The sequence below is a fragment of the Bos taurus genome, chromosome 6 (assembly GCF_002263795.3).
Source record: "Bos taurus isolate L1 Dominette 01449 registration number 42190680 breed Hereford chromosome 6, ARS-UCD2.0, whole genome shotgun sequence".
In the NCBI taxonomy this organism is placed as follows: Eukaryota; Metazoa; Chordata; class Mammalia; order Artiodactyla; family Bovidae; genus Bos; species Bos taurus.
Window position 1 is genome coordinate 115,406,564 of NC_037333.1, and position 19,827 is coordinate 115,426,390.

The following is a 19,827-nucleotide window of genomic DNA, read 5'->3' on the forward strand; positions in this document are numbered from 1 at the left end:
TGAGGCTCGGAGAGGCTGAGATGAGTCAGACTCATCCTTGGGGGCCTCGGGAGAGCCGCACTTTCTGCCCACGGACCACCTTTCTCCCACGTGAAGATGTGGGACACGGCTCACTGGCCATCACGTGCAGATGGTCCCACGAGGCCACCCTGCCCGTCCCCGAGGATGCACTGGGCCTGCTTTTTGGCCTGGGAGGAGACAGACTGAAGCCAAATGCCCCGAGAAGGAGTCCTGGAGGCCGCTGAGAGCCAGTCCTGGTGCCAAGAGGCGCTGGCTGGGCACCGAGGGGGGTCACCTCGCTCAGACAGACTAGGGCAAGTCTTGGGCTGCTCCGTGCCTCAGTGTCCCCATCTGTAAATGGGCACGTGCACACACCGCTGAGGGTGGGTGTGTGGATCTGGGCCCCACCAGGTGGGCCTCCTGCAGGGGCCTCCTGCTGACTACCGCCCTTAGGCCCCTCTCTCCCTGACCCTGAGTGACCTCGGCCTCCCTGGACATGCAGAGGCTCCAGAACCGTCCCCGGCTGCACATGCCATCGTGGGCTGCAGAAAGGTGGCAGATCCCGCTCCGACTCAGGCCTGGAGAGCACAGACCTCGAGGCAGAGGGCTGAAATCGACCGCAAGTCTGTCCAAAGTGTGACAGGGCTCTAGACCCAAAGGGAGACTCCGCCTCCAGGGGTAAACCTGATCTGGCTCTGGACGGGCTCTGAACCCTGTCTGGGGGCCTTCCCCTCCCATGGGCCGAGCCCGGGAGCTCAGCCCAGGCCCACCTCCGCGGACCCTCCGCTCGGTGTCCTCGCCACCCACCCTAGCCGGCCCTCCTCCCACCCCCTTCCTAAGGCTCCTGAACCTGCAGGCCCCGCCCCCAGCCTCCTCACACCCCGCCTCCCTCCTCCCAGCACTCTGGGGCCAAAGCCACCACCCTCGACAGGCTTGCTGCTGGCACCATCCCGCTCCAGCACCTTCCAGGGCTCCCTGCTACCCAGGAACACAGCCCAGCTCTGGTCCAGCCTCCAGGGCCTCCCGTAACCGGGACACGGCTTCCGCCTTTGACCTCACCTCTGCCACTCTACCAGGGTCCCCCGACACACTGTTCCTGCCACCAGCCACGCTAATGTCTGTCTGGAACCCCTTTTCTCTTCCCTCCACTCTACCCTACCTTCAGCAGCCAGGCTCATTTGAACTCCTATTTAACCTGCAGAGGCCCTATTCAGGCTCAGCCCGTGAGGGCCTCCCCAGCCTCCCCAGCCTGTGGCCCTTGCAGGCTCCCCTCGCACCCCTGAGGACTCTGAACGTCCTTGTCTTCTCACATAGCCTGAGCCTTCGCGGCGCAGCATGGGCTCCCCACTCCGACCCTGCACCCAGGGCCAGGCACAGAGAATCCCCTGAACACATTCCCCCCTCCTCCAGACTCCCAGGCTGGAGACCACGGCTCCAGCAGCTCCAGCAAGACCAGCATCTGGACCACAACGCCCACCAGAGGCGGCCGAGGGCTGTTCGGCGCTGGACACGCGAGCACGGCGGTCTCTCCTGCTCCGGAGCATCCCCCTGTGCCCACTTGCTTGTTCTCGTTGTTCAGTCGCTAAGCCACACCCAGCTATTTGTGACCCCATAAACTGTCCTCCACTATCTCCCGGAGTTTGCTCACACTCATGTCCATCGAGTCAGAGATGCCATCCAACCATCTCATCCTCTGTCGTCCCCTTCTCCTCCTGCCTTCAATCTTTCCCAGCATCAGGTCTTTTCCACTGAGTTGGCTCTTTGCATCAGGTGGCCAGAGTATTGGAGCTTCACTGTACTTGGTTACATATATATATATATATTCACTATACTCACTTATATATCCATGAAGAATTGATGCTTTCGAGCTATGGTTTTGGAGAAGACTCTTGAGAGTCCGTTGAACTGCAAGGAGATCCAACCAGTCCATCCTAAAGGAGATCAGTCCTAAATATTCACTGGAAGGACTGATGCTGAAGCTGAAACTCCAATACTTTGGCCACCTGATGCGGAGAACTGACTCACTGGAAAAAGCCCTGATGCTGGGGAAGATTGAGGGCTGGAGGAGAAGGGGATGATAGAGGATGAGATGGTTGGATGGCTTCACCAACTCAATGGACATGAGCTTGAGTAAGCTCCTGGAGTTGGAGATGGATAGGGAAGCCTGGTGTGCTGCGGTTCATGGGGTTGCAAAAAGTCGGACATGACTGAGCAACTGAACTGGACTGAATTGAACACTCACTTTATAAAAATGATTTACAATGCTCGCTGCTCCCCAAGGGGCCAACAGGATGGGCTGGACCCCAGGAGCCGGGAGGAGGAGAGGTGGAGCCGCGGGCGGAGGCCTGGGCGCCAGCCTCGGACTCCGCCGTCCAGCACCCGTGGAGTCCCTCCGCAGTCAAGGACCCTGATCCTTGGGGCCGCAGCCGGCTCACGCGGGAGTGGAAACGCCTCGGAAGTGTCCTTGACAGGACCTGCCGACGTGAGAGACAGGGGCTTCCCCTGGCCCCTGTCCTAGAAGCTTCCACTCCCCCTTAGGCCCTGTGCAAATGCCCCCCAGACCTCCCCAAAGCCTTCCTGGCTCTGGCAGGACGCCCGCCCCCCCTCCCCCGGGTCCACCACTCTCCCTGCGGCTGAGCCTGTCATGGGTGAAGGGTGCCCCAAATCTCTGTGCCACCCTCATCTGCGTGCCCTGCCCCTGCCTGGGAGCCCTAAACATATCACCGTGATCACCCCAGAGACAGAGACCTCGGGCTCCTGTTCAAAGAATCTCATCAGGCTGCCGTCCATGTGGAGGCCACAGAAAGAACACATCCACCCATGGGGTGCCCAGAGCCGCACGGAGCCCCCTCCCCTGACCCCTCCCCCACACTCCCCAGGGCCCTCTCTTGACAGCCAGTCACTGGTGTCTCAGTGTGGGTGAGGGGCCAGGGTCCCGTCGCTGCTCTCCGGAGTGGTCTGGGGGCGTGGCTCTAGGGCCCAGGGGCCAGGCAGGAGAATTTAATTCCTTCATCCAGAACCTTCCAGAGCCTTCTGGTGACTCTAACCCCTGCTCCAACTCAGGGCCCACAGGCTCACTGAGATCTGAATTCTGACACCTCCAGAGTTGGGGTGACCTTGTCATGGGCTGGATGGTGGCCCCAAAGAATAGGCTCACATCCTGTAGCCTGCGACTGGGCCCTTATCTGGAAAAGGCTCTCTGCAGGTGTGCCCAAGTGAAGGCTCTCAGACCCTCCTGAGTATCGAGGGGCCTTGACTCCAATGACCTGTGTCCCACGTGAAGTGGGACCTCGTGAAGCCAGAGCAGACAGGAGGGACGTGGCCACAAGCCTGGGAACACCTGGGACCCCTGGGGACTGGAACAGGCGGGGAGGACCCGCCCAGCCCCGGCCGAGCTTGATTTGGACAGAACGGTGAAGGGGCAGACTGTGCTGTTCTCAGGCGTGGGATGCGGTCATTCGCTACGTGGCCCCCGGAGCTGAACCAGCCACCCTCCTCCCAGGAGGCCCGCGTCCTGAGTGGACTGCTGCTCTGACCACACACACAGGGCTGCACGGTCCCTGCTCACCCCGCCTTGAGTCACCCGAGCTGGTGACAGTCTACAAACCGGCAGAGCCGCGGCCCCTGCCAGGGGCAGAGGGTCGTGTCCCTGGAGAACTGCGCCCCGTGGGACCCGCCGGGTGGCAGAGTGTCGGGAAAGGCTGGCCCAGCCACCCACTGCGCCCACCGTGTTCTCTGGCCAGCGCTGGCCAGGGGCCTCCAGAGAGTCTGGAGGGGAGAGGAGGACCCCCAGGAGGGACTTTCTGTGGGAGGGAGAACCCGCCCTGGAGCCCTCGGGTCCGGGCAGACCTGCCGGGCCCGCCCAGGGCCCAAGGCCCAAACTCGGGCCTTGCACAGAAGCCCCAGGGCGGCCAGCCACGGTTCACGCTGTTGGCCTGCCTGCCCGGGAGAGGACTCAGCAGCCTGAGTTGCAGCTTCCGCCCTCCCAGGAAGCCCTGCGACTTCTGATGCCTGGACTCGTCGACGGTCGGAGAAGGAGCCCACCCACACCAAGAGCTGGAATTTTAAACCCTGAGGTCTCTGGTGGAAAAACATCCAGCGGACTCTATTACATTACGTCCGGGCAAATAAAACAGTCTCCAAGGAACTGGTCCTCTCGGCCGCCCCCGCTCGAGGGCACACACCAGCGCCAGCCGCGGCCTGCACCCCAGTCCTCACGGCAGCCACAGGCCACCCGCCCGAGTCTCGGCCCCGGGAGTCCCACTAGTCCAGCCAGGACGCTGGTCTCTGTCCCACTGGGGCCCCCAGCAGCTCCAGGGCCCCTGCCTTCTCAGGAGGGAAGGGCGGTCACACACACCAGGTGCGCTGCAGCCTGGGAGGGGGTCGGAGCAGGGCCAGGGCCCCTACCCACCCACTGCCGGCACCTCTCAGGTCCAGCGGAGAGGACTCTGGACGGCAACCCGGGCGGGCCTTCCCCGCCAGCCCTGGGCGGACAGGCCAACAGCTGCGCTCACCTCTCCTTCCTGCTCGAAACCCCCGGGCAGGAAAACGCACGGGCCAAGCCTCGTGCAAGGCCTTCCGACTCCGGCTGTGGCCCCCCGCCAGCCCCGGGGCCACCGTGCCACAGCACCCACTCCCCCAGCCCGCCTGCACCTCCGCCACGTCACCCCTCCCCACCTCTCTGCAGCATCTCAGAGCGTCTAACCTCCCTGGAGCCCAGGACGAGCCATCAGCACGAAATCCAGGGGCTGCAGGCAGCCGGCTGTCTCAGCTGCAGCTCCCACCTGCTTGTTCACCTGTCCACCCAGCTCCCCGTCGGAACCGTCCTGCCTCACAACCCCCCACCCTTGCGGAATGAGGGCCTTAGGCCCAGCCTCCAGTATGACCATGTCCTCAAGTGCGTTCCCTGTACCCAGAGAAATCCGGGCACGATCGAGCTCCCGAGTGCAGGCGGGGCGGGGGGCACCCCCTCCCGCTGACCACACTGAGTGCACACCGGGCCCTGTGGGCGCCCCTGGCCGGCTCTGTCCTCTCCAGGGGCTGTGGGTTGGGGAGCGATCTGTGCTTCTCTAAGAGGGTCGGGGGGAGGTGGAGAGAGGTAGCCTCCAGTTCAGAGCCCCGATCGCCCTCCACACGAGGGAGGAGTCTGTGACCCCCCACCAGCGTCTGGGGTCTTGGGCTGACCAAATTTGTTAGGCACAGCCCCTACCCAGGCCGCACCCTCCAGCCCAGCTCAGCGACCGTGGTCATCGAGGCGGCCCAGCAGGCAGCACTCGGCAGGACAACAGCCCGGGGCGGCCACAGACAGGCTTGGACCCTCCGGACAGAGGAGCGGAGGGACTGTCCCCCGCCCCCACAGCAAGCACAGGCCCACAGTGGCCCCCTCCACTGGGAGAACAGCGGGCTGGGGCGCTAGAACACACCCCCCGCTGCCCTGCACCCCAAACTCTCCACCCGAGGGCCTGTGCGTTCTCCCAGCTGGAGGCCAGCTCCCTGCAGCGCTCACCTGGCCTTGGACGCCACCTCGGCCCTGGGGGCCCCCCAGCCTCACTGGTGGGCCCCCGCATTCAGCCCTCATCGCTGATATCGGCCTGGGTGGGGGGCTCAGGGCCCACGGAGCCGATGCGTCTGCTAAGTATAGCCTCAGTGGACACGTCTGTTCTCTTTTTTTCCCGGCTGAGCGGCTCTGAAGCCCTGTGACCAGGCCCTGAACCGCCCCCCGGGCGGCCCTGCACCGACTTTGTTCGGGAGGGTGCCGCTCGCAGCCCCCAAGCCCCTGCCTCCAGCCAGAAGCGCAGGGTCTGGGCTGGGGGCTAAGCATCAGTCTCTTTGAGACCACAGGCCGCTGCGGGCCTGAGAGAGGCCAGGGCAAGCGGGAGGGCTGGCTCTGGGGCCACGGCCCGGCCAGCAAGCCTGCGGCCCACGCCTGTACTTACAGAATCCACACCTGGTCCCGCCTTCAAAGATGAACCCGTTGGGCACGGCCCCGTAGCGCCGGAGGTCTGACAGCTTCCACTGCCCCGCCACGGCTGGGGGGACGTCCCTGGCCACCACAAGGATGTCGTTGCAGAGGTGCAGGGTGGCGGGGCCGCTCTCCAGCTTGGTGCCCGGAGCCACGATCACGGGGAACCTGTGCACTGGGGCGGGGCGGGGGTGACAGGGTGTTGCTGGGAGCGGACGGCGGCCAGGAAGCACGAGCCCAGGTGTCAGCTCCCGAGGGCAGGGCCACTCGGTGCCATGGCCCCGCTCTGTCCGGTCCTCAGGGAGCCCACCCTGATCACCCCCACCTCCCACCCTAACAAGGCTGGACCAACCCCAGCAAGCTCCAGGAGAAGCACACAGGCCACGGCTGGTAAGTCTGAGGCCTTGGGTGCCTCCTCTGAGAAACCCCGCCCCCCACACAGCGCAGCTGCTGTGGTCCCATTCCAAAGATGGGAACACAGAGGCCTAGGAGGCCCAGCCTCCGGCCCCTTCTGGAGAGTCCCAGCCTGGCCGCAGGGACATGCAGGAAACCCCAGGCCCTCCCCGCTCCAGTGAGAGGGTCTCCCCAGTGCTGAGCATGACAATTAGCTCCCCGAGACCTCCTCTCCACCTCAGGCTCAGCCCTTTGCCCCTAAAGCCCCTCAGGAGGGCAGTGGTGGGCTCTTCTGTTCTCACAAGGCGCCCCCTAGCCTCGGAAGGACCTTGGAAGAGGGGTGCATCCCAGAGCAGCCAGGCCCAGGAGCGGACGGCAGCCTCCTGGCTGGTGCCCATCGGCCCCGTGTCCACCCCGAAGCTGAGGGGCCAGCCCCAGCCCTGCCTCCTCCTCCCGCCCTGAGCCCACCCAAGCCCCCGTGGTGGGCAGCAGCCCCTGGGCAAGGACCCTCGTAGCCTGGTCCCAGGGGGCCAGGGGTCAGCAACCCATCACCGTGTCCTGGTGATTTCTATTTAAGGTGCCAGGACAGGGCACCGGCTGCCTTGCACCAGGCCCCTGCCCACTCCCCCACCCCCAACCCTAGCAGAAGTGGAGTCACACGCTGAGCCAGGCTGAACTGGCAGGAACCCCGACGGGAGAACTTTCTGGAAGAGGCTCTCCCCTCCTGCCCCTGCGCCCCCTCACTGGGCCTCCACACATGCCCCACCCTAGACGCCTGATCTGGGGGCTCCCGGAGGAGGGACGAGCCGCTGACCCCTAGCTGGGCTGGGCTGAGGTGAGTGAGGCCCCTTACTCAGGGTGCAAAACAGGGGCCAAGGTCAGTGATATTTTAACGATGATTTAAACAACAAAAATCAGTGCAAAAAGTCCATGGTGAGTGAAACAGCTTAAATAAAGCCCAGGCTGGCTGTGGCATTGGGGAAGGTGCGGACGGGAAGGTTTAAAGACGGCTCACAGACCAGCTCCGCTTTAGACTTTGCCATTTCTGTTCATCGTGGGCTTCGAGCTTTCATTTTTAACTGTTTAAATATTGTGTTAAAACATCACAGCTTTTGAGATAACGCGGGGCTTTGGGACTGAACACACACAGCGCTTCGTGCACGTTGGGTAAGCGACACGGTCCTACTGGACCCGCACAGGGAGCTACACTTGGCATCCTGCAGTGAACTGTGATGTGCGAGGACCTGAGAGAACACACACGTGTGCCCACACACACACACGTGCTCACACACACACACGTGCCCACGCACACACACGCACAACCTGCCCGCAGCCGACGCAGCACTGTGAGCTAGCTGCGCGGATGAAAGATGCCAGCCGTGGGTTCTGACGACGCAGCTGGGGGCCGGCCTGCCTCTGCTTGACCAGCCGGGTGGGCATGTGGGGGGGCTGGGTCTTGCCCTTCTCCCGAGAGCACCCCATCCTGTACCCTGCACCCCCCTTGTGGGGCTCAGGGGGGCTGGCTCCTCCTCCCCGAGGTTCCGGGGTCAGGCGGCCACCCGCTTGGGCTAAAGGCCCCCAGGTCATATGGATGTGGCCAAGTTCGGGAGCTCAAGAGGCATCTCCCCTGTGAACCCACCATCGCCCCAATCACGGCTGACCAGAGGGCGCTCAGCAGGCACTGGGAGTCGTGACCCGGCCTCTGCAGCCCAGCAGTGAGACCCCCGGGGACTCCTGAGGGCAGGAAGAACCCGTCCCCGTGGGCTCTGGGCGCACTCACCCTCGCCCAGCGCGTAGCGGATCCGGGCGTCCCAGGCACACATGGCCTCGCGGCTGTCGAAGCCCAGCATGACGGCCTGCGACAGACAGACGATGGCCAGCGTGTGGGCCAGGCCCTCGTAGGGCAGGCCGGGCTCCAGCCCGCAGATGTCCTCCAGCGTCAGGCTGCTACGCTCCCGAAGCCCCTTGGCGCGCTCCGACTTGTCCTTGTAGGCCAGCATCAGCAGGCAGTCTGCGGGGGGCGTGGGAGTGGGGGTCAGTGCGGCCACTGCCCCGAGTGCCCGGCACCACCCCGCCGCACCCCAGAGACCCAGGCTCCAGGCACGGCCGGCCCCCAGCAAGCCCCGGGCACCCTGAGCCTCCAGACCCTCGTGTGCAAAAGGTACCCCCACCCCACACGGCCACGGGCCACGCGGGCAGAAGTGGGCTTGGGACACTCCCTGGTGAGGACCCACTCACCCGGCCCGGGGCCCCCAGCTGGGGCCTGCACCCTGCCCCCGCCCTGGGGGGACGCCGCTCCAAACACAAACACGGCACTGAGCCACCTGCGTGGCCCTGGCGAGCCGCCCTGGGTCCGGGCCTCCATGTCCCTCCTGAGTGCAGGCACGCCCCGCCCGGCCACACCCAGTTTCTGCTGAGGGTGAGGGTCCTGGGCCTGATGCGAACACCGAGACCCTGGAGTGCGAGGTGGCCCCGAGCTCAGTGAACCAGCCCCCTCGTCCGGGCAGGAGAGGGCTGGGGGTGGGCACTGGAGGACCTCTCGGGATGGAGCACTTCCCCGCCCCACCCAACACTGGAAACACCTCCCTGCAGACCCAAGGGACACCCGGACCCCAGAGCCTGACTCCACACTCGGCTTGGCCAGCAGACGGAGACCAAGGTGGCGCCTCCTGCCTGTCCGCGTCAACCCCTGCCCTGTGAAGACAGAGGGCGGGCGGCGTGTCCCGGACGCGCACACCGCTGCGGTCAGGTGCCCGCCGTCAACCCCTGCCCCGTGAAGACAGGGCGGGCGGCATGTCCCGGACGCGCACACCGCTGCGGTCAGGTGCCCGCCGTCAACCCCTGCCCCGTGAAGACAGAGGCGCACGGCGTGTCCCGGACGCGCACACCGCTGCGGTCAGGTGGGGACGCAGCCACAGGCAGACTGGACCCCAGCCTGCGGGACGGGCTGGCTCCGACAAGCCCCTATTAACAAGTCTCCAAAGCCTGCGATGGGGGCTCCGCTTCCTATCTGAGACCCTGTCCCTAGCATTTGAAATGCTTATGTCAGAAAAAAAAAAAAAAAGCAAGGATGTTTTCATTCTCAGGGGAATACACAGAACCCTAGAGCCCACGGAAATCCACCTGCCCACCCCAGGGGAATACACAGAACCCCAGAGCCCACGGAAACCCACCTGCCACCCGAGGGTTCGGGCATGTTCTCTCCAGAACACAGCTCCCTTGGAAACGCGTGGCCCGGCCCAGAGAGAAATTAGTCACTCAGGAGGCACAAAGGGCACGTGTTGTTATGGAAATGCCCCCCAGGTGTCACCAGAGGCTCAAGAGGAGAAAGCCTTGGGAGGCCATGACCACAGAGAGACTCCCAGCAAAGAAGCGCGTGGACACGGGGGTGGCCACGGACGGGAGCCCAGCATGCGCACAGCCCTGTCACCCACACCAGGCTGCTCCCCAGACACGCCAAGCACGTCCTGCCGCTCCTGCCCCCGGGAAGACCGGCCTCTCCCGTGGGTGTCGCCGTGCGGCTGGCCGTCCCGTCTCCCGTCTGCCCGCCCCCCACCCTGGGAGGCAAGCTCGCGAAGGCGGTGCTCTTCTACTGTGACAGTCCGGTCACCCAGCACCGATGAGCGTGAGGCCCTTCTATCTCAGGAACGACTGTTTGCTTCGGTCGTGGCCTGACCAGCAAAGGCAGGGCAAGCCTGTCACCTCCGTTGTTTCTAGGAGCTACGCTCCCTATGATGTAGCCAAGAGCAGGGTCTGTAAGCTTTCCTGTGAAGAGTCAGACAGTAACTATATTCCACTGCGTGGGCCACGCAGTCTCTGTCAGTTTTTTCTGTTCACTATTTATTTATTTGGCTGTGCCGGGTCTTAGCTGCAGCCCAGGGGGTTTTGGTCTTCGCAGCAGCAGGCAGGATCTGCAGGATCTTTCACTGCAGCCTGTGGGAGCTAGTTTCCCAATCAGGGATCGAACCTGCACCTCCTGCATTGGGAGCGTGGAGTCTTAGCCACTCGACCACCCAGGAAGTCCCTGTCACAGCTTCTTAACTGCAAAAGCAGCCAGAGACCACACACACGTGTATGACTGTGTTATGACAAAACTTCATCACAGAAGCAAGAGACGGGCGGATTTGGCTCAGGCCCCGGATTTTCCAATTTGTGGTTTGGAATCCAGCTTGCCACAAGGGCCCCTGGGCTGCCCCACGGCTCCCTGATGCCTCCCACTATCACAGGAGGAGGACGCCTGCCCTTGCAAGGCTGGTTTGGCTCTGTGTGGCAGAGCCAACATCTGTCCCCAAAACCCTTTTCTCCCGGCCTACCCAGTCTTCCTGGATCCGGGCTCTGTCTGAAATCAGCTCACAGCCTACTCCTTACAGAGATTTGAGAATAGACTCGTGCCCTCACCTGTCTGTGGCAGGGTAAATGGGGACCCCCTCAAAAAAACGTGTCCACGTCCTGACTCCCAGAACCTGCAGACACGCCCTCGTTTGGAGAAAGGGTCTGTGCAGATGTGGTCAGGTTAAAGATCTCGATGGATTGTCCAAGGGGGCCCCAAATCTAAAGATGAGTGTCCTCGTAAGAGACGGGAGGGGAGACACGGACACACAGAGAGGCCACGAGAAGACAAGTCACGGAGCGACGTGCCCATGAGCGCAGGAGCCCGAGCAGGCGGGAGAGCGCTCCCCAGCGCCTTCGCGAAGCACGTGGCCCTGTCGACACCTTGAGTGTGGGCTTCCAGGCTCCAGGACGGGGAGAGAGCACACCTCTCGTCTCAAGCCCCTGGGTTTGCGATGCTTTGTTACCGCAGCCCCAGGAACTGAGACACCAGGCCGGTCACTGTCTCCTTTTTCAGTATGAACGTAAATGGCGGCGGGGAGCGGACACGGCTGTGTGCCGAGCCCCACCTTCTGCCCGGTGGAAGCTGCCCGCAGTCACAGCCCAGTGACGGTGGCGGCCGGAGGAGTCACCTCCAGACCCTGCCGTGGTCTCCCACGAGCTGGCGCAGGACGCGGCCCAGGAGAGGGGCGGCAAGCGTGGGGCCGGGAGGGGCCCCGGGCCGGCAGCTGCCCTGCCCCTCCCCTCCCATTGCTCCAGCCATAAAGGGGTCCTGTCTTTAAAACCCATCCTGTAGAGAGTGCTGCTTAGTGAAAAGCTGTGGAAGGAACAGGCACCAGGGCAACGGCAATTCTCAGGTCTGGGACCTGAGACGAAGCGGGTCTCAGAGCTGCTCTGCACCCAGGTGAGCACCCGAGCCTCCAGGGGCAGCGGCCCGCCGGCCTGGGACACACCGCGTGGAGGACGCGGGGGCCCGCAGCAGCTGCTCAGCCCGACCGGGGCCCCCCGCCGTGAGCACCCAGGGCTGCACCCCTCACACGAGGCCCCACAAGTGAGGCCGGTCCCTCAGCAAGGTCTCCCGGTCACCAGTGAGGGAGCACCGCCAGCCTTCCCACCCTTCATCTCCATGCCAGGCTCCGTGGGCCCAAGGGCCCCGCTCACAGCAGCCAGCCTCAGCCAGGCGGCCACCGGGCCTGGAGCCACTGGGACCCCGGGGGCGGGAGCTGAAGCCTCCCACGGGGCCTGGAGGGCGGCCTGGAAGGGGCGGCTCAGGCAGGGGGTGGAGCGGACCAGAGTGGTCATGCTGAAGGGAGGCAGAGAGGGGCCGTCACCGAAGTGGGAAGATGAAACGCGGTGGTCCACACACACACACACACACACACCCGGCCACACATGCCTCGTGCTCACACACGCACACCTGCTCGTAAGATGAAACGCAGTGGTCCACACACACACACACACACACCCGGCCACACAGGCCTCGTGCTCACACACGCACACCTGCTCGTAAGATGAAACGCAGTGGTCCACACACACACACACACACACCCGGTCACACATGCCTGCGTGCTCACACACGCACACCTGCTCGCATGCACGCGCACACACACACACGTACTCTGTGCGTGGGCACTGTGGTGGGGACCGCCTGACTGGTCCAAGCCCCATGCCTGTGACCAGAGACCCCCCACTCAGCTCATAGAGCCTTTACTTTCAAATGAGAGCTCCGCAGAGTTGAGGCAGTAACACAGCCTTGGCCGGGCACGCAGAGGCCCTCAGCCACAGGCCAGCCAGCAGGGACCTCGGCCGGGAGCCGGACACCGTCCCATCACCGCCAAACACTGGGGAGGGTCTGCCTGTGGACCAGGCGCACCCACCCTGGCCTCCTACACCAGCCTGCACTGAGCCCAGCCAGGGGCAGGGGGCAGGTTCCTGGTGTAGAAAAGGCAAAGGCCCAGCGGCCCCGCTCACCGAAAGGGCCGCTGAAAGACACCCGCTGGGGCCCCTCGGAGCCCACCCCACCTCCTTTTCCGTCCCCCCGCCTGGCCTGCAGGGACCTGGGGACATGGCCCAGCGTCCGTGCAGCCGAAACCCAAGAGGGGAGATGGTCGGAACGTGGGAAAGGTGGACAAAGAGGCAAACCCTGAGGACGTGCTCTTCAGGGGCCCGGAGCGGGCACCTGATGACAGCAGCTGTTCATGGGCCTCCCAGACGGGACACAGACTCCCGAGGGATGAAAGGCACCAGCCCAGCAGCACGCAGGGAACAGCACTGTGCCAGAGGGAACAGCCAGTGCAGAAGCCCAGAGGCCAACATGTGGGTGGGGAAGAGCCATCTGAGATGTAGGTGGGGTCCAGCCAGGTGGGCCTGCTGAGCCAGGCCGAGGCCTCATCCCAGCTCACGGGAGCCTGAGAGCTGTCATCAAGCAGGGCCCAGGCTGGCTGCGTGTGGAGAGTGGGCACAGCACAACAGCGAAGCTGTCCCGGCCAGGGGAGCTGCTGGTAGGCTGGGCAGAGGAAAGGGGGCTCAGGCTCTGTAGTAACCACAGTGACAGCTGGCAGGGCCTGCCCCCTGCCAGAGGCCGGCCAGCTCATGGGACCCCTTGGTGGGCAGAGGCAGGGCTGAGGGAAAAGAAAGAAGAGGATGATTCTGGATGGGGGCGGGGGGACCTAGGGAGAGGAGGGGGCAGCCAGGCGGGGTGGGGTTTCTGTCACAGACACATGAGCCCAAGAGGCCCAAGGGACGCCAGGCGGCCTGCACGCAGGCAGCTGGACACGGCGCCTGAAGATGTAAAAATAACCACGAGAGTCATGGGCACCCGGAGGCGTTTACGGCCCGGGGCTGAGCGCCTGGGAGGGCGGCCGGGAAGCCGCAGGCCCCCGGGCCTCATGGGGGTGGGGGCCGGCAGGGAGGACGGAACCGGCAGGGGAGACGAGGCGGACGCCCACCCACGGGGACACGGCCGGAGCAGCGCTGTGGGGCTCAGTGCTCATTGGTCGTGGTGACCTTGGGCTGTGCCTTCCGCAGAGCTGCTGGGCAACAGCCCCAGGGGCCGCCCAAGGGCTGGGGCTGGGGGCTGCTGACCAGGCCTGCCTGCCGGGGCCCCGGGCCACCTGACCCACCGGCCTCCTGACACACAGGCCCAGGCCTGCTGCTAATCCAATTCAGGGGGAGAGTGCCCCACCGTGTGTGTGTGTGCAGGATGCCACGGGGCTTCGCGGGGCACCAGGGGGCTTCACAGGGCTCCAGGGGGCTTTGCGGGGATCCAGGGGGCTTCGCGGGGCATCAGGGGGCTTCGCGGGGCATCAGGGGGCTTCGCGGGGCACCAGGGGGCTTCGTGGGGCATCAGGGGCCTTGGTGGGGCACCGGGGGGTTTTGTGGGGCTCCAGGGAGCTTTGCGGGGCACCAGGGAGCTTCGCGGGGCACCAGGGGCTTCGTGGGGCTCCAGGGGGCTTCGTGGGGCTCCGGGGGGCTTCGTGGGGCTCCGGGGGCTTCGCAGGCTCAGCACACAGGCGGCAGCAGGAGCAGTCAGGGCCCTGGGCCCCTGCAAACCCGCTGCCCATCCACCCTCTGCAGGGACTACCCTGCAAGCCCAGTGAGGACTCATTCTCATCATGCAATTGGTCAGAGCAACAGCCAGACCTGACCCAGGGTGCTCTGACTCCTGGTTGGACCCAGGGGCTGCAGGAAGCCTGGCCCTCCGTGTCAAGGGTCCACGGGGACCAGAGGGCTGGTCTCCACCCTCAGCCTGCGCTTGGGGGCTGGCCCAACCCCAGGACTAAGATAGGACACCCATTTCTGGGGGACATGGCCGATCTCAGGCCAGAAGGTGGGACCAGAGCAGGATCCTCCTGGGCGTCACCACCTGAGAGTCCTCTCGTCTTCAAACATGCCCGCCTCAGTGGGGCTGCCACTGCATGGGGTGGGACAGAGGCTGGTGGTATGGAGACTTAGGGGGCACGTGCCCCGAGGACCCCGTTCCTGGGTTTGTCTGCAGGACCCAGGTGTTGCTGAGAGCAGCTGGGCTCCCAGCCTGTGTCCCCTGGCAGGCCCTAGCCCCAGCATCACCTGTGAGGCTGTCAGGGTCCCTGCCCTCCAGGAACTCAGCACCAGGAGGGAGCGTAGACGGCAGGGGGAGCACTAGACCAGCCCTCCCCAGGACAGGAGTGGCGTGGACTGCCTGCTGGCCAAAGGGCAGAGCACATGGGGTCAGGGGAGGGGTCAGGAGACCACACCCACTCATCCAGGGCCAGAGCCCTTGGGTCACCAGGTCTCAGCCTGCTGTCTACAAGGCTCTGCCAGCTCCAGGACTCAGGGTCCCTCCTGCCGGCTTTTCTGGGCAGAATAATGCGGCCCCAGCAGCGCACACGGGAGTCCCTGAAGCAGGGCCCTCGGAGCCGGTGCCCAGGGAGCTGCCCTGGCTGCTCGCGACCCTCTGCACGCCTCGCCCATGGGTGGGCCGCCCTCCAGAGCTCAACCATGGGAGAGACCATCTCCCACCATCCTGAGCCTTGACCCAGGGAGGCGCAGAGAGAGGCTGCCCAGGGTCAGCTGGGGTGGGCCACACCACCCTCCTCTCATGGGGGCTTGGCCCGGGGAAAGGACCCGGACAGGAATTCTCAGGCCAGGACAGAGGTGGGGACCCCCGAGGGCAGTTCTCACTGAAGCTTTCAGTAAAGCCCGTCCCCTCTTCCCGTAGTCGTTCCCCTCCCTCTGATTCCCTAAACTTTATTACGAGCATAAGTGGTCTTGGCTAAAACAAAGCGCAAGCAGCAAAGCAGGGGCCAAGTGGAGAGGGGCCCTCTGTGCCCTCCGCCTGCCCAGAGCCTCCAACACCCCCTACTGCTCCCCTTGGGCCCACCTGGCAGGGAAACGATTTCTAAAAGCAAGAGCCCTGGGGTCTTCACGAAGAGTAGGCAGGGTGGCCCCTCCTCCCGTCCCCAGGCTCCCCTCTGCTGCAGCTGGGATCTGGGGAGTCTCCGCGGTGAGACTCCCACATGCAAGGGCCTGCCCCCCACTCAGGTCCACCGAGGGAGCCGGTCTTCAGGATAAGGGGGACCAGGCAGCTGCACCCCTCACAGCCAGGCCCCCAGCAAGCCGGAGAGGGGCTGGCTCACCGGCTAAGGGCCAGGGAGGAGAGACGGGAGTGGGGACAGATCCTCGGGCCGAATGGGGGACCACAGTGGGGGTCCCGAGACTCTGAGGACCAGGACGTGGGGTGCAGGGCTCAGGACGGACAGCAACCCAGAGGGGCCACGTGGACCGTCCTCCCGCCCAGTCCTCCCGCCCAGTCCCCTCCAGCCCAGTCCCCTCCCGCCCAGTCCTCTCCCGCCCAGTCCCCGGGCAAGGTCCTGCCTGGAGTGCCTAACCCTCTTCTCTGGGGACGTCCCCTCCAGCTCCACCACCCTAGCACCCTGGAGAGGCGGCTCTTCCTTCCCCTAAGGCCCGTGGCATGCTCCCCTCCCATGGGGCTGCGTGTGCGCGACCACCACAAGTCCACTCACAGACTCTAAGTCTGCGGTGGTGAGGAGCTGCTGCCAGAGGGCCCGGTATACAGGCGTGCCTGCTGGGGCCGGCCAGGGCACAGCCCTCACCCAGCTCTCTAGGATACGGACATGACACCCACCACCAGGGGCTGCACGTCACCACCCGCCCCAGCAAGAGCGACGAGGCCTGCCCGGGGCTGTGCTCGGGTGGGTCACCTTCCCCAGAGGCCCGCACAGGCCCTAGCTCATCAGCCTCCCCGCAAGCAGCCCCCGCCCCGGGCCCCAGCCGGCCCCGGCCCCCTCCACCAACACCGCCTGTGCCCCACCTCGGCCACCCACAGCCTGGCCAGTGCAAGGATTCCACTGTCTCCCGGCCCTAGCCCCGCCAGGCCTCCTTGAGCTCCCCGGGACTAGGGTCCCCCAGCCCCAGGCACGGGGCTGGGCCTGCAAGACCGGTGAGCTGAGTGAAGGGGGTGCGGGGCTCAGGCCCCCTTGGCGGGGATGCTGAGCTCCAGGCAGGAGGAGCGTGTCCAAGGCCAAACGCAGGCCCTTGCCCCGCAACCGTGCGGCTCCCAGAGCCAGCTCGGCCAACGGATGGAGGAAGGGAGCTCCTTGGGAACTGACAGCACCCCTAGGTGTGCCGGAAGACCGACAGCCTCGCACGTGTGAGGCAGCGTGCACGCACACCCCCAGCAGCCCACACAGACCCCCGGGGACCTGGGCTGGCTCCAGGGCACCTGTCTCCGGGAACAGCTGCAGCCACCCGGCTCAGAGCCTCCGGGTCGCCGCCGCTCGCTGAGGACTGAGGCTGGAGATGCCCAGCTCCACGTGCCCTCCTCCCAGGGGGCGCACTGGCCCTGCAGGGGTTCCCAGGACACATCCCCAGGGGAGGCCGCTTTCCCCTTTCTCTGTTCCCACCTGGGTGGTCCAGCCTCAGCTCCACCTGGGCAAGATGGGGGGGGGGGGGCGGTGGCGGCGCCTGGGGTCAACATGGCCCTGAAACCCCATCTGGATTTGGGGCCAGTGACACAGCTCAGTCCCCACTGGGCCGGGACTTTCTGGGATGCTCCCTGGGGCGCGATGGGGGAGGGGGCCAGAACAGGCTCCTGCCCTTTCAGCCCTCCCGTCTCCACGGCTCCCCCAACCCCCCCAGGTCCCTCTGAGGTACTGTCAGCCCTCCTGCCAAGGGGGGTCGGCCCAGGGATCTGGGGTCTGAGACGACTTCGGGGCTCCGGGCCGAGTCGGGGCGCCAAGAGGGTCCCCGCAGGCCGAGGCCGGGGCGCTCTCCGGTTACAGCCCTCGCCCCGGGGCGCCCGCTGCCGGCTATTTCGGGCGAGCTGGCCGGCGCTCCGGGCCTGCCGGGCGCACGCAGGAGGCCGCCGGCGGCCGATCGCGCGCGCGGGGCCCCCGACCCCGCGCCGGCACCCCGCGCCCGCTCACCTGCCACCGGCGAAGGCTTGCGCAGCACCAGCCACCTAGTCTTCCACTGCGGGGACAGAGAGAGCGTGAGCCGCCGCCCGCGCCCGCCCCGCCCCGCGCCCGCCGCGGCCCCGACCTTCTTGCCGTCCCGCAGCTTGACCTGGCCCTCCACCAGCGCCGCCTCGGTCATCTTCTGTCATGGTTCCCGCGCCCCGCCGCGCCTCTCCCCGCCGCCCCGCGGGCCGCCCAGCCCAGGGTCACTTTCAAAATAGCTCCGCGAGCGCCGTGCGCCGGCCGGCGGGGCGGCGGGCGGGGCGGCGCGCGCGGCGGGCGGGGCCGAGGTGCCAGCCCGCCGGTCCTGCCCCACCCGCGCCCCGCCTGGGCGATGCGCCCCCGCGGCACCTGGGGCCACCTGAGCGCCCTGCCCTCCGGGACCGCGCGCTGCGGAAACTCGGACCCTGGGGCTCCGGCCTGCTCACCCCAGTGGGGTGGGCGGGGGAGGGGGCCCCGCTTCCTTCCGAAAGCACAGGCAACGACCACCGGAAGAGGCATCCGCCCTGGGTGGGTCCCGGTTTGCAAGTGTGCCTTCCTCTAAGCTGGCTCACCCTCGCGCACCTGTCCTTCCCACCACCTCTGAGCTGTCACCGGACACCACGGACCTCTGGCCAGGACGTCGCCTCACTCCCCAACCCAGCTCTCCTGCCTGCTCCCTGCTCCCTTCCAACCCCTCAGACCACCCCTGCTCCATAGGCAGGAGGATGGGGGGGGGGGCATTCCTGTCCCCTGGCAGCAAGGACCCCAGTGTGGACTGCTGCCGGGGGTTAGGGGGCCAGTGCCCCAGTTTGAGTCGTCCCGGGCCTGCACGCGCTGCCACTGGCTGCTGGGGGGGTGGTCCGTCCCTCCAGGCTGCTCCGTAAAAGCCCATGAGAGAGCCCCCATTGCAGCGGGGGAGCTCTGAGCCTCGGGTTTCCCGTCCTTCCACCCACAGCCCCTGCTCAGCCGCCCAAGTTCTTTGGGAACCCAGGTGAGTCCACATCTCAGATGTCAGCCCCCGTTTCTGAGGCGACCTCCAACACTCACGCCTTTAGGAGTGTCGACGAGGCCCCCGGGGCCAGTGGCAAAGACAGGCCGGCGCTCTGAAAAGCAAAGAGAAGCAGTGCGCCCCAGCCGGCGTCCCACCCTGAGGCGGCTGAGGATCTGGCCGGGAGGAGGGGGAAAGGCTCTGCGGTGTCCTGTTACCCTGAAATCCGCACGGGTAGGAACGCGGGTGCGTGTCGTCATCCCGTCCAGGTCTTGCCTCTCACGGAGAAGGATCTAACACTCAGAACCACAGGCACCTCCAGGACTGACCTCCATTGGCTAAGCCCTGAGCAGGGCATGGGGTCATGTGGGCAGGAAGACCGCTGGGCTGGGGTCCCAGCTCAGCAACCACCATGCTGGGCACAGAGAGGGCCAAGTCTGTCCTCTCTGTGCACCCCTGTCCCCGTTGTCCCTGGGAATCTGAGAAGGCAGGGCCCTGGGGGGGGGGGGGCAATGAGCTCAGTTCGAATGTCCTGGGAATGCATGCCCAGGGTGCGATGCAGAGCAGGGTCACCCCAGGCCCAGGAGGCGCCTCGCTCTCCCGTCCTCCAGGGGCACCGCCTCTGCAGGGCGGCTGCCCGCTCATCCCAGGCCCCCCAGCCGCTGGCCCAGGACGGCCAGCAGCGAGCCAGGCGGCGCTGGGGGGCTGTGGCCACCAGCACATCTGCCACCCCAGGCGCCTGGCACATGCTCATCCCCACGGGGAGGGGCAGTGCCCTGCCGCATTCCGCAGCACTGGCCCAGACCCAGGCTCCTGCCACGCCCAGCAGCTGCACCTGCTCCCACATGGGCCCCAGAAAACGCGGGCTGCTGTGGGGACAGACGGCTGCCCATCGCCCCCCCCCCGCTGCAACGCTGGCGACTGAGAGGCAGGCCCAACTTCCAGCCTCGCTCTGGACCTGGGGTGGGGGGATCCTGGCCTCTCATTCCTAAGCTCTTGCTGTGGACCAAATGCATGTGTCCCCACCCCCCAAATTCATGTTGAAGGCCAACCCCCAAGGGGATGGTATGAAGAAGTAGGGTTTGGGGGGTGATAAGGTCATGAGAGTGGATCCCCAGGACTGGATTAGCATCCTCGTAAGAAGACGTGATCTTTCTCCGTACCCACTCTGAGGACACAGCCAGAGGCAGCCATCTGCACGCCCGGAAGAGGGCCCC

General features: G+C 65.7%; 1 protein-coding gene across 3 annotated transcripts in view; it reads right to left on the reverse strand.

The window, feature by feature from the left end:
• DOK7 (docking protein 7) overlaps window positions 1-17,894 on the reverse strand; it is a 34,351-nt gene extending 16,457 nt beyond the window's left edge. For 2 of the 3 annotated variants that reach the window (XM_059887836.1, XM_059887838.1), the window contains exons 1-4: window positions 17,726-17,894; window positions 17,611-17,656; window positions 8,136-8,366; window positions 5,937-6,137 (exon numbers count right to left, since the gene is read on the reverse strand). In XM_059887836.1, coding sequence (XP_059743819.1) covers window positions 5,937-6,137; window positions 8,136-8,366; window positions 17,611-17,656; window positions 17,726-17,779 — 532 coding nt within the window. In that variant the 5' untranslated portion in view covers window positions 17,780-17,894. The remainder of the gene's footprint in view (window positions 1-5,936; window positions 6,138-8,135; window positions 8,367-17,610; window positions 17,657-17,725) is intronic. The other variant, XM_059887837.1, reaches the window with a different exon arrangement.
• Window positions 17,895-19,827: the final 1,933 nt, after the last annotated feature.